The 13993-nt window shown below is 72.7% G+C and overlaps 2 protein-coding genes across 2 annotated transcripts; both read right to left on the bottom strand.

Moving 5' to 3' along the window:
- Positions 1–96: 96 nt before the first annotated feature.
- Positions 97–1203, bottom strand: LOC311204529 (amyloid beta precursor protein binding family B member 1-like; the record flags this gene model as incomplete). Its single annotated transcript, XM_084280941.1, is given in 3 exon segments — positions 97–451; positions 454–860; positions 1155–1203. Coding segments are annotated over 2 exon segments (604 nt in total), but the record flags the coding sequence as incomplete, so codon positions are not given.
- Positions 1204–5918: 4715 nt separating this feature from the next.
- Positions 5919–12511, bottom strand: LOC311204530 (uncharacterized protein; the record flags this gene model as incomplete). Its single annotated transcript, XM_084280942.1, has 4 exons — positions 5919–6503; positions 8489–8629; positions 10704–10774; positions 12463–12511. Coding segments are annotated over 4 exons (414 nt in total), but the record flags the coding sequence as incomplete, so codon positions are not given.
- Between the last annotated feature and the right edge of the window lie 1482 nt (positions 12512–13993).

Here is a 13993-nt window from a genome sequence, read left to right as displayed (position 1 = left end):
ATGGGTCAGGCAGGGCCAGCCGTGGGTCAGTCACCGGCCGCCGTGGGGCCGATGGGGGGGGGGTGATGGTGGGGGGCTGGGGGGGGGGGTGCCCACCTGCGTCGTCGGGGGAGCTGCCGGCCGGGCTGCCCTGGCTGAGCGTGGCCCAGCTCGAGTCCTCGTCGCTGCCGGGCCCGGGCCGGGTGCCGAAGAGGCGGCTGGTGCTGCGGGGCAGGTCCCGCGGGCCCCGCTCCCCCCCGGGCTCCGACTCGCCCGTCGGGGGGTCGCTCTGCACCGGCGTCGAGTCCTCGTCCCCTTCCTCCTCCTCCTCCTCCTCCTCCTCATCCTCCTCCTCCTCCTCTTCATCCTCCTCCTCCTCCTCCTCCTCCTCCTCCCCCCGCAGCTGGATCAGCAGCGGCCGGACCCCCCCGCCGGCGTTGCGGGCGTTGCGGGCCGAGACCCCCAGCTCGTCCCCGGGGGGGTCCCCCCGTCCCCGGGGGGGGTGCGCAGCTCGTTGCGGTTCTGGTCGCGCCCCCCCGCCCGGCGCCGCAGGTTCTGCCCGTCCTTCGCCCACTTGGCGTTGGCCGGTTCGTCCCCCGACGGGGTCCCCCCGCGCGGGGCAGGGGGGGGTCCCCCCTTGGGGGGGTCCCGCAGCGCCAGGCTCAGCCCCGGGCACCCGTTGTCGTTGGCCAGGTCGCTCCGCTTGCTCAGGGACCCCGACATGGTGGGGGGGGGGGATGGATTGGGGGGGGGGGGGCGGGGGGCGCAGCGGCACCGGGACCCCCCGGAGGAGCCCCCGCCGACCCTGGCGTGCGGCTGGGGGGGGGGAGGGGGGGGGTCCTACAGCCCCCGCGGCGCCGGAGCCTCCGCGTCCATCGGGCCTGCGGGGAGGGGGTCGTGGGCAGGGGGCGGCCGGAGACCCCCCCCCGGGGGCTGGGGGTGGTCCCGGCCCCGAGAGGGGGTGACCCTGCCCGGGGAGGGGGTGTCCCTGCCCCGAGGGGGCCGAGCCCGGCCCCGCAGCCCCCCCCCCCCCCCCCGCCAGCCCCGGCTTCGCCGCAGCCCCCGGCGGTACCCGACCCCCCCCCCCCATCCCCCCCCCCCCGCCCCCATCCCGGCCCTGCCCCCCCCCGCCCCCTCCCCACCGCGGGACCCCGGGACCCGGCCCCGTCCGGTACCTGCGGCGGCTCCTGGGGGGGTGGGGGGGACACGGGGGGGACGCGGGGGGATGGGCGGCTTCCGCTTCCGAGGGCGGGGCGGGGACAGCGCCCCTCCCCCCACCGCAGGACCCGGTGCGGGGCGGGGATGCGGGGAGGGGATGCGGGGCGGGGATGCGGGGCGATGAGGGGCGGGATGCGGGGTGGGATGCGGGGCGGGATGCGGGGCGGGGATGCGGGGCGGGATGTGGGGCGATTCGAGGCGGGATGAGGGGCGGGATGCGGGGCGGGGATGCGGGGCGGGATGGGGGGCGGGATGCGGGGCGGGGATGCGGGGCGGGATGCGGGGCGGGATGACACGGGGTGATACAGGGAGACGCGGGGTGACACAGAATGGTACGGGGTGGTACGGGGTGGTACGGGGTGATACGGGGTGATAAAGGGTGTTATGGGGTGATACAGAGAGATGTGGGGTGATCTGGGGTGATACAAGGTGCTAATGGGGTGATATGGGACGATATGGGGTGATACAGAGAGACAGGGTAATCTGGGTGATACAGGGTGATAATGGTGCGATATGGGGTGATAAGGGGAGCTATGGGGCAGTGTGGGGTGATATGGAGTGATATGGGGTGATAAGGGGAGCTATGGGGCAGTGTGGGGTGATATGGAGTGATATGGGGTGATAAGGGGAGCTATGGGGCAGTATGGGGTGATATGGGGTGATATGGGGTGATAAGGCGAGCTATGGGGCAGTGTGGGGTGATATGGAGTGATATGGGGTGATAAGGGGAGCTATGGGGTGATATGGGGTGACAAGGAGAGCTATGGGGCAGTGTGGGGTGATCTGGGGTGATACAAGGTGCTAATGGGGTGATATGGGACGATATAGGGTGATAATGGGGTGATACAGAGAGACACGGGGTGATAAGGGGAGCTATGGGGTGACAAGGAGAGCTATGGGGCAGTGTGGGGTGATATGGGGTGATAAGGGGAGCTATGGGGCAGTGTGGGGTGATGTGGGGTGATAAGGGGAGCTATGGGGCGATATGGGGGTGCTGCAGAGTGATTCGGGCTGATACAGGGTGATATGGGCTGATACAGGGTGTTGTGGGGTGATACGGGATGATAATGGGGCGATACAGAGAAATACGGGGTGATATGGGGTGATAATGGGGTGATATGGGATGATACAGGGTGATATGGGGTGATACAGGGCAATATAGGGTGATGGGGTGTTACGGTGCGATACGGGGTGATAAGGAGAGCGATGGGGCAGCGTGGGGTGCTACAGAGTGATATGGGGTGATAATGGGGTGATAGAGGCTGTTATGGGGTGATACGGGGCAATACAGGGAGATACGGGGTGTTATGGGGCGATACGGGGTGACATAGGGTGACACAGGGTGTTATGGGGTGATGGGGATGATACAGGGTGACGGGGGTGACACAGGCTGTTATGGGGGTGATAGGGGGTGACACAGGGTGTTATGGGGTGATGGGGGTGATACAGGGAGATACGGGGTGTTATGGGGCGATACGGGGTGATACAGGGTGTTATGGGGTGATGGGGGGGTGATACAGACTGTTATGGGGTGACACAGGGTGATAACAGGGTGACAGGGGGTGATGTGGGGTGGTAACGGGGTGATACTGCGGGGTGGGGATGGGGTGGGCACAGCACAGCCCAGTACAGCCCAGTACAGCCCAGTACAGCACCACCCACCCTGGCACAGCCCGGTACAGCCCAGTACAGCCCAGTACAGCCCAGCACAGCACCACCCACCCTGGCACAGCCCGGTACAGCCCAGTACAGCCCAGTACAGCCCCACCCACCCTGGCACAGCCCAGTACAGCCCAGTACAGCCCAGTGTAGCCCAGTATCGCCAGCCCAGCCCAGCCCAGCACCACCCACCCTGGCACAGCCTGGCACAGCCCAGTACAGCCCAGTACAGCCCAGTACAGCCCAGCACAGCCCAGCACCACCCACCCTGGCACAGCCTGGCACAGCCCAGTACAGCCCAGCACAGCCCAGCACAGCCCGCAGCCCCCCCCGCCCCTCGTTGTCCCCCCAGGATCGCCCCCCCGGCCCCCGTTTATCCAGCCCCCCCCCCACCAGTGCGATCTGCCCCCCCGGCCTCCCCCCCCCATCTCCCTCCCCCCCATTCCTCACCTCCCGACCGCCCCCAGCCCCCCCCCCAGCCCCCCAACTCCATTCCCCTTCCCCAGACCCCCCAGACCCCCCCATTCCCTCCAGACCCCCCACTTTCCTAACGCCCCGCGTCCGCCCCCCCCCTCCAACCCCCACAGCCCCACAGCCCCCCCATTACCCACCCCGGCCCCCATCACCCCCCCGCCCCTCCCATCACCCCCCCACCCCCCCATTGCCCCCCCCTGCTGCCTCCCCATTGACCCCATCCCTGCCCCCCCCATTGCCCCCCCGCTGCCCGCCCTGCTGCCTCCCCCCCCTTCCCCCCATCACTGCCCCCCCCCCCCCCCATCGCCGCTGCCCCACGGGCTCGGTGGGGGTGTTGGGGGGTGTGAGAGGGGATTTGGGGGGGGGAGGGGGCACTCCCACCCCATGGAGGGTCCTGGGGGTGGAGCCTCCGGGACCCCGTGTCCTGGGATGGGGGGGGGGGGCTGAGCCGGGATGGGCCCCCCCGAACCCCCGGTGCCCCGGCGGGACCCCCCCCGGCAGTGCCAAGGGGAGGGGGGTGGGGGGGGCAGCACTGACCCGTGGACGGGGCGCACTGGTCTGTACTGGGAGCGGGACCAGGTTGGACTGGTCTGTGCTGTGCTGGAGCGCGGAATGGGGTTGGACTGGGATGTACTGGGAGCGGGACCAGGTTGGACTGGTCTATGCTGGGAGAGGGAATGGGGTTGGACTGGGATGTACTGGGAGTGGGACCAGGTTGGACTGGTCTATGCTGGGAGAGGGAATGGAGTTGGACTGGGATGTACTGGGAGCGGGACCAGGTTGGACTGGTCTGTGCTGGGAGCGGGAATGGGGTTGGACTGGGATGTACTGGGAGCGGGACCAGGTTGGACTGGTCTATGCTGGGAGAGGGAATGGGGTTGGACTGGGATGTACTGGGAGCGGGAATAGGGATGGATGGCGGGGGGGGAAGGGGGGGGGAAGGGAGACACACGAGCTGGTCCTTACTGGTCTGTACTGGGAGGGGGACCGGCCCGTACTGGGAGCAGGGACAGTGGGCTCCGTGGGCTCCCCCGGGGTCCGCACCCCCCGGGGTCCCCCCCATCCCGTGGGAGGTCTGGGCCCCCCCCGTCCCCCCGGGGCTGGGCCCCCCCCGGACCCACACACCCCCCCCCCCCCCCCCCGCTCCCAGCTGCCCTGGGGCCGGCGGTGGGGGGGGCGATGGGGGGCGATGGGGGGGGTAGTGGCGGGCTGGGGGGCTGTGGAGGTGATGGGGGCTGTGGAGGGGCAGTGATGGGGGGCTGTGGGGGTGGTGAGGGGGCTGTGGGGGTGGGGGGGGCAGTGATGGGGTGGGGGGGGCAATGGGGGGCAGAGATGGGGGGCAGGGGGAGGAACTGAGGGGGGGCAGGGGGCAGCACAGGGGCGGGGGGCAGCAATGGGGAGCAGGGGGTCATTGGGGGGCAGCAATGGGGGGTCAGTGATTGGGGCAGGGATGGGGGGCAGGGGGGGCAATGGGGGGCAGGGGGGCAGCAGAGGGGAAGAGGGGGCAGCAATGGGGGGCAGGGGGTCATTGTGGGGCATCGGGGGGGTCAGGGGGTGATCAGAGGGGGCAGTGGGGGCTCAGGGGGTTCAGAGGGTACTTGGGGCTCAGGGGGCCTCAGGGGTTCAGGGGTTCAGGGGTGATCGGGGGCTCAGGGGGGTCAGTGGGGCCAAGGGGTGCTTGGGGGCTCAGGGGGTCAGGGGGTGCTCGGGGGGGGGCAATGGGTGATCAGGGGTGTCAGGGGGTGATCGGGGGGGCAGTGGGGGCTCAGGGGGGCCAGGGGGTGATCAGGGGGGTCAGTGGGGCCAGGGGGTGCTCAGGGGTTCAGGGGGTGCTTGGGGGCTCAGGGGGGCAGCAGGGGGGGTCAGGGGGTGCTCGGGGGCTCAGGGGGTGATCAGGGGGGTCAGGGGGTGCTCAGGGGCTCAGGGGGGTCAGAGGGTGATCAGGGGGGTCAGGGGGTGCTCAGGGGCTCAGGGGGGTCAGAGGGTGATCAGGGGGCTCAGGGGGGCCAGGGTTGCTCGGGGGCTCAGGGGGGCCAGGGGGTGCTCAGGGGTTCAGGGGGTGCTCGAGGGCTCAGGGGGCATTGGGGGGTTCAGGGGGTGCTCAGGGGCTCAGGGGGTTCAGGGGTGCTCAGGGGCTCAGGGGGGTCAGGGGGTGCTCGGGGGCTCAGGGGGGCAGCAGGGGGTGCTCAGGGGGGGCTCAGGGGGGTCAGGGGGCATTGGGGGGGTCAGGGGGTGCTCAGGGGGGCAGCAGGGGGGGTCAGGGGGTGCTCAAGGGCTCAGGGGGCATTGGGGGGGTCAGGGGGTGCTCGGGGGCTCAGGGGGGCAGCAGGGGGGGTCAGGGGGTGCTCAGGGGGTCAGGGGTGCTCAGGAGCTCAGGGGGGCAGCAGGGGGGGTCAGGGGGTGCTCAGGGGGTGCTCAGGGGGGTCAGGGGGTGCTCGGGGGCTCAGGGGGCATTGGGGGGGTCAGGGGGTGCTCAGGGGGGGTCCGGGGGGTCAGGGGGTGCTCGTGGGCTCAGGGGGCATTGGGGGGGTCAGGGGGTGCTCAGGGGGGCTCAGGGGGTTCAGGGGTGCTCGTGGGCTCCGGGTTCTTCCAGAATACTTTATTTATACAGTTTGGCAGCCGTGGGGCCGCCCCACGCCCAGCGTGCCGTGGGGCAGGGGTCAGGCACGCTCACCCCGCGGCGGGGGGCCGGGGGGCAGCCCCGTGGGCACCCACAGCCCCCCGGCAGCGCGGGGGGACCCCGGCCCCGCTCAGCACCTCCCCACCACCCCCGGGACCCCCGGCAGCAGCACTGGGGGGGGGTCCCCACCGTGGGGCAGCCCGTGGGGTACAACCACGGCCCCCCCAGGCCCGTCCTGGCCCCCCCAGGCCCGTCCTGGCCCCCGCTCTGGGCCCGGCCGCCATCCCCAGGGATAAAGTGCACGTGAAGGCCGGGGTGGCTCTGGGGGGGCTCTGGGGGGGCTCTGGGGGTGGCTCTGGGGCTCGGGGGGCTCGGGGGGCCCGGCGCGCCCCCCGTCCCGTCACTGCAGGTAGCGATAGGCCTTGAAGCAATGGTTGCCCGAGTCGGCCACCACCACGTGTCCGTCCGAGGTGAGGGCCAGGCCCTGCGGCCCGTACAGGGGGTCGGCCGCCGTGTTGATGTAGGACAGGAAGGAGCCCGAGCTGTCGAAGACCTGGGGAGGGGGACGGGGGGACACGCTGAGCCCCCCAGGCCTGCCCAGGGCCTGCCCGGGGCCTGTGAGGGGCCTGGCTGGGGGTGTCATGGCGGCCGCCATCATGGCCGCTCTGCTGAGACCCCTCGGCCTGTGTGGGGTTCGGGGTCAGACCCCCGGTTTGGGGTCAGAGCCCCAGTTTGGGGTCAGAGCCCCACCCGCAGCCCCCTGTTCCCGCCCCAGAGCCCCCTGGCCCCCACCCACAGCCCCTTGTTCCCCCCCAGAGCCCCCTGCCCATGTCAGGGCTGGGGCAGCACCCAGCACCCAGCAGCCCCCAGCCCGGGGGGTGCCAGGGGGGTCGCAGTGCCAGCCCGGGGGGGTCACAGTGCCGATGCCCAGCAGCCCCCACTGGGGTGGCACTGGGGGGGCTGCAGGACCAGCACCCAGCAGCCCCCAGCAGCGGGGGGGTCACAGTGCCCTGACCCAGCAGCCCCTGGCCAGGGGAGCACTGGGGGGGTCCCAGTGCTGGTTCCCAGTGGCACTGGGGGGGCTGCAGTGCTCAGGAAGGAGCCCGAGCTGTCGAAGACCTGGGGAGGGGGACGGGGGGACACACTGAGCCCCCCCAGGCCTGCCCGGGGCCTGTGAGGGGCCTGGCTGGGGGTGTCATGGCGGCCGCCATCGTGGCCGCTCTGCTGAGACCCCCTCGGCCTGTGTGGGGTTCGGGGTCAGACCCCCGGTTTGGGGTCAGAGCCCCCCCACCCCCCAGCCCCCTGACCCCACCCACAGCCCCCTGCCCCCTCCATCCAGAGCCCCCTGCCCATGTCAGGGCTGGGGCAGCACCCAGCACCCAGCAGCCCCCAGCCCGGGGGGTGCCAGGGGGGTCGCAGTGCCAGCACCGGGGGGGTCACAGTGCCGATGCCCAGCAGCCCCCACTGGGGTGCACTGGGGGGGCTGCAGGACCAGCCCCCAGCAGCCCCCAGCAGCGGGGGGGTCACAGTGCCAGGAGCCAGCAGCCTGGGCCAGGGGAGCACTGGGGGGGTCCCAGTGCTGGTTCCCAGTGGCACTGGGGGGGCTGCAGTGCTCAGGAAGGAGCCCGAGCTGTGCAAAACCTGGGGAGGGGGACGGGGGGACACACTGAGCCCCCCCAGGCCTGCCCGGGGCCTGTGAGGGGCCTGGCTGGGGGTGTCATGGCGGCTGCCATCGTGGCCGCTCTGCTGAGACCCCTCGGCCTGAGTGGGGTTTGGGGTCAGACCCCCAGTTTGGGGTCAGAGCCCCACCCGCAGCCCCCTGCTCCCCCCCCCAGAGCCCCCTGACCCCACCCGCAGCCCCCTGCCCATGTCAGGGCTGGGGCAGCACCCAGGACCCAGCAGCTCCTCACTGGGGTGGCACTGGGGGGGCCGCAGTGCCGGTACCCCGCAGCCCCCAGCCCGGGGGGTCCCAGTGCCGGTACCCCGCAGCCCCCAGCCCCGAGGGGTGTCCCGGCTCCGGTACCCTGAATCCCCCAGCCCGGGAGTCCCGGTGCCGGTACCCCGCAGCCCCCAGCCCCGGGGGGGGTCCCGGTGCCGGTACCCCGCAGCCCCCAGCCCGGGGGGTCCCAGTGCCGGTACCCCGCAGCCCCCAGCCCCGGGGGGGGGTCCCGGCTCTGGTACCCCGCAGCCCCCAGCCCCGGGGGGTGTCCCGGTGCCGGTACCCAGCAGCCCCCAGCCCCGGGGGGGGTCCCGGCTCTGGTACCCCGCAGCCCCCAGACCCGGGGGTCCCGGTGCCGGTACCCCGAATCCCCCAGCCCCGGGGGGGGTCCCAGTGCCGGTACCCCGCAGCCCCCAGCCCCGGGGGGGGTCCCAGTGCCAGTACCCCAAATCCCCCAGCCCGGGGGGGTCCCGGTGCTGGTACCCCGCAGCCCCCAGCCCGGGGGGTCCCGGTGCCGGTACCCCGCAGCCCCCAGCCCCGGGGGGGGTCCTGGTGCCGGTACCCCGCAGCCCCCAGCCCGGGGGTCCCGGTGCCGGTACCTGGATGCGGCTGTTGCCCCAGTCGGCCACGATGATGTTGCCGTTGGCGTCCACGGCCACGCCGGTGGGAGCGTTGAACTGCCCGTTGCCCTCGCCGTGGGACCCGAACTTGAACAGGAACTCGCCCTCCGCGCTGTACACCTGGGAACGGGGGGTTGGGGGCTCTGGGGGGGCTGTGGGGGGCTGTGGGGGTCTGTGGGGGGGTCTGGGGGGCTGTGGGGGGCTCTGGGGGGCTGTGGGGGGTTGAACTGCCCGTTGCCCTCGCCGTGGGACCCGAACTTGAACAGGAACTCGCCCTCCGCGCTGTACACCTGGGAATGGGGGGGTTGGGGGCTGGGGGGGGGCTCTGGGGGACTGGGGGGGGCTGTGGGGGGCTCTGGGGGGGCTGTGGGGGCTGTGGGGGGTTGAACTGCCCGTTGCCCTCCCCGTGGGACCCGAACTTGAACAGGAACTCGCCCTCCGCGCTGTACACCTGGGAACGGGGGGGTTGGGGGCTGGGGGGGGGCTGTGGGGGGGCTCTGGGGGGCTGTGGGGGGGCTGTGGGGGGCTGGGGGGGCTCTGGGGGGTTGAACTGCCCGTTGCCCTCGCCGTGGGACCCGAACTTGAACAGGAACTCGCCCTCTGCGCTGTACACCTGGGAACGGGGGGGTTGGGGGCTGGGGGGGGCTGTGGGGGGCTGTGGGGGGCTGTGGGGGGGCTGTGGGGGGCTGGGGGGGGGCTGTGGGGGGCTGTGGGGGGGCTCTGGGGGGTTGAACTGCCCGTTGCCCTCCCCGTGGGACCCGAACTTGAACAGGAACTCGCCCTCTGCGCTGTACACCTGGGACGGGGGGGGTTGGGGGCTGGGGGGGGCTCTGGGGGGCTGTGGGGGGCTGGGGGGGGGGCTGTGGGGGCTGGGGGGGTCCTGGGGGGCTGAGGGGGGGTCAGGGGGCCTGTGGGGGGTCAGGGTTCTCACCTTCACCGAGTGGTTGTGGCAGTCAGTCACCACGATCTCGTTCTTGGGGGTGGGCTGTGGGGGGGCTGTGAAGGCTGGGGGGGCTGTGGGGGGGCTGTGGGGGTCCTGGGGGGGCTGTGGGGGGTCCTGTGGGGGGTCGGGGGTCTCACCTTCACCGAGTGGTTGTGGAAGTCAGTCACCACGATCTTGTTCTTGGGGGGGGGGGCTGTGGTGGTGGTGGGGGTCTGGGGGGGGTCTGGGGGGGCTGTGGGGGGTCTGGGGGAGTCCTGGGGGGCTGTGGGGGGGTCTGGGGGGCTGTGGGGGGTCGGGGGTCTCACCTTCACCGAGTGGTTGTGGCAGTCAGTCACCACGATCTCGTTCTTGGGGGGGGGGGGGGCTGTGGTGGTGGTGGGGGTCTGGGGGGGGTCTGGGGGGGTTGGGGGGGGTCTGGGGGAGTCCTGGGGGGCTGTGGGGGGGTCTGGGGGGCTGTGGGGGGTCGGGGGTCTCACCTTCACCGAGTGGTTGTGGCAGTCAGTCACCACGATCTCGTTCTTGGGGGGGGGCTGTGGGGGGGCTGTGGGGGGGCTGTGGGGGTCTGGGGGGGCTGTGGGGGGTGTGGGGGGTCCTGTGGGGGGTCGGGGGTCTCACCTTCACCGAGTGGTTGTGGAAGTCAGTCACCACGATCTCGTTCTTGGGGGGCTGTGGGGGTGGGGGTGGGGGCTGGGGGGGCTGTGGGGGGTCTGTGGGGGTCCTGGGGGGCTGTGGGGGGGCTGTGGGGGGTCCTGTGGGGGGTCGGGGGTCTCACCTTCACCGAGTGGTTGTGGAAGTCAGTCACCACGATCTCGTTCTTGGGGGGCTGTGGGGGTGGGGGTGGGGGCTGGGGGGGCTGTGGGGGGTCTGTGGGGGTCCTGGGGGGCTGTGGGGGGGCTGTGGGGGGTCCTGTGGGGGGTCGGGGGTCTCACCTTCACCGAGTGGTTGTGGAAGTCAGTCACCACGATCTCGTTCTTGGGGGGGCTGTGGGGGGGCTGTGGGGGTCCTGGGGGGCTGTGGGGGTCTGGGGGGGTCCGGGGGGGCTGTGGGGGGTCCTGTGGGGGGGTCGGGGGTCTCACCTTCACCGAGTGGTTGTGGCAGTCAGTCACCACGATCTCGTTCTTGGGGGGGCTGTGGGGGGGCTGTGGAGGCTGGGGGGGCTGTGGGGGGGCTGTGGGGGTCCTGGGGGGGCTGTGGGGGGTCTGGGGGGCTGTGGGGGGTGTGGGGGGTCCTGTGGGGGGTCGGGGGTCTCACCTTCACCGAGTGGTTGTGGAAGTCAGTCACCACGATCTCGTTCTTGTTGTTGACGGCCACGAAGTGGGGCCCTGGGGGGGCACGGGGGGGGGTCAGGCCTGGATGGGGTTTGGGGGGGTCCCGGGGGTCCCAGCCCCAGTGATGGTACCGTGGGGACAGGGGGAGGGGGTCCCAGTGCCCGGGGAGTGCACTGGGGGGGCTGGGTGCCCCATGGGTTGGGGGGGGCTCAGCCCCATGGATTGGGGGGGCTCAGCCCCATGGGTTGGGGGGTGCTCAACACCAAGGCTGGGGGGGCTCAGCCCCATGGATTGGGGGGGCTCAGCCCCATGGATTGGGGGGCTCAGTCCCATGGCTGGGGGGGCTCAGCCCCATGGGTTGGGGGGCTCAGTGTCCCATGGATTGGGGGGCTCAGTCCCATGGCTGGGGGGGCTCAGCCCCATGGATTGGGGGGCTCAGTGTCCCATGGATTGGGGGGGCTCAGCCCCATGGGTTGGGGGGGCTCAGCCCCATGGCTGGGGGGGGCTCAGCCCCATGGATTGGGGGGTGCTCAACACCAAGGCTGGGGGGGCTCAGCCCCATGGGTTGGGGGGCTCAGTGTCCCATGGATTGGGGGGGCTCAGCCCCACGGCTGGGGGGGCTCAGCCCCATGGGTTGGGGGGGGCTCAGCCCCATGGCAGGACCAGTGCTGAGGATGGGCCAAGAGCCCAGCCCCCAAGCCCAGCCCCCAACCCCCTCCCTGGGACCCCCATCCCAACCCCCCCCCAATCCCACACCCCCCCACTCCCCCAGCCCCAGTGCCCCCAGCCCCCTGCCCCAGGCGCTGGGGGGGCTGCGGGGGGGTCCCGGGGGCGCTGTGGAGGTGATGGGGAGGTGGTGGGGGGGCTGTGGGGCTGGTGGGGGGCTGGGGGGGGGTCCCGGGGGCGCTGTGGAGGCGATGGGGGGGCGGTGGGGGGGCTGTGGGGCTGGTGGGGGGCTGGGGGGGGGTCCCGGGGGCGCTGTGGAGGCGATGGGAGGGTGGTGGGTGTCCCAGTGCAGTGGGGAACCCAGGGGAGCCCTGTGCTGGGGCGGGGGGGCTGGGGAGCAGTTGAGGGGTCCTGAGGGGGGTCCCTGGGGGTTGGGGGGGCTGTGGGGGTGATGGGGGGCGCCAACCTGTTCCCAGTGTACCAGTGGGGAGCCCAGGGGAGCCCTGGGGTGGGACAGGGGGTCCCAGGGAGGGTCCCAGAGGTGTCCCAGGGGGCCTGGGGGGGTTGTGGGGGTGGTGGGGGGGGCCATCCCATCCCTGGCACAGTGGGGATCCCCGGGGGTCCCAGGCCCTGTGTTGGGACAGGGGGTGCTGGGGTGGCTGTGGAGTCCTGGTTGGGGTCTGGGAGGGGGTCCCAGGGGCATCCTGGGGGGGCTGTGGGGGGTTCCTGGCAGGGTGTGGGGTCCCAGGGGGGGTGATGGGGGGGACAGCCCATCCCCAGTACAGCAAAGGGGGGGCCCAGGGGAGCCCTGCGGTGGAGCAGGGGGTCCCAGGGTGGGTGTGGGGGGCTGTGGGGGGGGTCTGTGGGGGCTCTGGGGGGGGGTCCCGGGGGGGTACCTGCGAAGTGCCTCTCTGCAGCCCCCCGGCTGCCGAACCTGCCCACCAGCTTGGGGGGGGAGCCCAGGGGAGACTGTGGGGTCCCGGGGTGGCTGTGGGGGGCTATGGGGGTCTGTGGGGGGCTGTGGGGTGGGTGTGGGGGCTCTGGGGGGGTCTGTGGGGGGGTTCCTGGGGGGGTACCTGCGAAGTGGCGCTCAGCAGCCCCCCGGCTGCCGAACCTGCCCACCAGCTTGGGAGGGGAGCCCAGGGGAGCCCAGGGATGGGACAGGGGAGCCCAGGGGTGGGTGTGGGGTCCCGGGGTGGCTGTGGGGGGCTGTGGGGGGTTCCCGGGGGGGTTCCCGGGGGGTTCCCTGGGGGGGTACCTGCGAAGTGGCGCTCAGCAGCCCCCCGGCTGCCGAACCTGCCCACCAGCTTGGGGGGGAGCCCAGGGGTGGGTGTGGGGTCCCGGGGTGGCTGTGGGGGGCTGTGGGGGCTCTGGGGGGGTCTGTGGGGGGGTTCCCGGGGGGGTACCTGCGAAGTGGCGCTCAGCAGCCCCCCGGCTGCCAAACCTGCCCACCAGCTTGGGAGGGGAGCCCAGGGGAGCCCAGGGATGGGACAGGGGAGCCCAGGAGTGGGTGTGGGGGCTCTGGGGGGGGTCTGTGGGGGGTCTGTGGAGGGTCTGTGGGGGGGGTACCTGCGAAGTGCCTCTCAGCAGCCCCCCGGCTGCCGAACCTGCCCACCAGCTTGGGGGGGAGCCCAGGGGAGCCCAGGGGTGGCTGTGGGGTCCCGGGGTGGCTGTGGGGGTCTGTGGGGTGGGTGTGGGGGCTCTGGGGGGGGCTGTGGGGGGGTTCCCGGGGGGGTACCTGCGAAGTGGCGCTCAGCAGCCCCCCGGCTGCCGAACCTGCCCACCAGCTTGGGGGGGGAACCCAGAGGAGGGACAGGGGAGCCCAGGGGGGGCTGTGGGGGGCTGTGGGGGGTCTGTGGGGGGTTCCCAGGGGGTCTGTGGGGGGGTACCTGCGAAGTGCCTCTCAGCAGCCCCCCGGCTGCCGAACCTGCCCACCAGCTTGGGGGGGAGCCCAGGGGTGGCTGTGGGGGGCTGTGGGGGGTCTGTGGGGGGGTCTGTGGGGGGGTACCTGCGAAGTGGCGCTCAGCAGCCCCCCGGCTGCCGAACCTGCCCACCAGCTTGGGGGGGGAGCCCAGGGGAGGGACAGGGGAGCCCAGGGGGGGCTGTGGGGAGCTGTGGGGGCTCTGGGGGGGTCTGTGGGGGGGTCTGTGGGGGGTTCCCAGGGGGGTACCTGCGAAGTGGCGCTCTGCAGCCCCCCGGCTGCCGAACCTGCCCACCAGCTTGGGAGGGGAGCCCAGGGGTGGCTGTGGGGTCCCGGGGTGGCTGTGGGGGCTCTGGGGGGGGTCTGTGGGGGGGTTCCCGGGGGGGTACCTGCGAAGTGGCGCTCAGCAGCCCCCCGGCTGCCGAACCTGCCCACCAGCTTGGGGGGGAGCCCAGGGGAGGCTGTGGGGGGCTGTGGGGGGGTCTGTGGGGGGGTCCCGGGGGGGTACCTGCAAAGTGCCTCTCTGCAGCCCCCCGGCTGCCGAACCTGCCCACCAGCTTGGGGGGGAGCCCAGGGAAGGGACGGGGAGCCCAGGGGTGGGTGTGGGGGCTCTGGGGGGGTCTGTGGGGGGGTTCCCGGGGGGGTACCTGCGAAGTGGCGCTCAGCAGCCCCCCGGCTGCCGAACC

Source organism: Gallinula chloropus, assembly GCF_964237585.1.
Source record: "Gallinula chloropus genome assembly, contig: HAP1_SCAFFOLD_766, whole genome shotgun sequence".
Taxonomy (NCBI): domain Eukaryota; kingdom Metazoa; phylum Chordata; class Aves; order Gruiformes; family Rallidae; genus Gallinula; species Gallinula chloropus.
Note: the sequence above shows the minus strand (reverse complement) of the source record. Positions and strands in the feature narration are given on the sequence as shown.